Source organism: Charadrius vociferus, unplaced genomic scaffold (assembly GCF_000708025.1).
Source record: "Charadrius vociferus isolate BGI_N301 unplaced genomic scaffold, ASM70802v2 scaffold56, whole genome shotgun sequence".
NCBI classification, from domain to species: Eukaryota; Metazoa; Chordata; class Aves; order Charadriiformes; family Charadriidae; genus Charadrius; species Charadrius vociferus.
Window position 1 is genome coordinate 4271950 of NW_009649057.1, and position 754 is coordinate 4272703.

A 754-nucleotide genomic window follows, 5' to 3' on the forward strand; every position below is an offset into this window, starting at 1 on the left:
CCCCAGGCCGTGGCCAACCAGCATTTCATCATGGTGGAGGTACACCAACCCAACAGCGAGCCCGACGTCAACGAAGTGAGGCCCTTGCCCCAGGCCAGAGGTGGGTGTCACGTTATCAGCTGTGGGGTGAAAAAACCCTCTCTGGGGTGTTCCTCAAGAGAGAAACAGGAGAAGAGATGGATTTCAAGGGCAGGAACTGGTGGAGTTGGAAGAGGGAGACCTACATCAAGCTGCAGGTCCCTGCCTGAGCAGCAGGCTTGGTTGCGGGGCTTCCCCCTTGCTGGTGGGGATGTGGGCTGGCACATCACCCCCCACCGGGGCCACAAGGGCAGACGGGATTTCAGTTCAAACTCCAGGTCAGTGCGGTAGGGTAAGAGCCACTGAGCCCGGATCGGTACGGCCGTGTTTGGTAGCTGTGGGTTGCTTTGCTTTTTTTGCAAGCTGCATCCAGCTCTGGAGTCCACAGTGTAGGAGAGACATGGACCTGGTGGAGCGGGGCCAGAGGAGGCCACGAAGATGCACCGAGTGCTGGAGCCCCTCTTCTGGGAGGACAGGCTGGGAGAGTTGGGGGGGTTCAGCCTGGAGAAGAGAAGGCTCTGGGGAGGCCTTATTGTGGCCTTCCAATGCCTAAAGGGGCTCCAGGAGAGCTGGGGAGGGACTTTTTCCAAGGGCATGGAGTGATGGGACGAGGGGGAATGGCTTCAAACTGGAAGAGGGGAGGTTTGTGAAGAAATGTTTCACTTTGGGGGTGGGG

General features: G+C 58.8%; 1 protein-coding gene across 1 annotated transcript in view; it reads left to right on the plus strand.

The window, feature by feature from the left end:
* Nucleotides 1-754, plus strand: part of DFNB31 (deafness, autosomal recessive 31) — a 90084-nt gene that overhangs the window by 86067 nt on the left and 3263 nt on the right. The window contains 1 exon segment of the mRNA XM_009888092.1: nucleotides 1-100. This exon segment is cut by the window's left edge and continues 26 nt beyond it. Within this exon segment, the coding sequence (XP_009886394.1) occupies nucleotides 1-100 (100 nt within the window).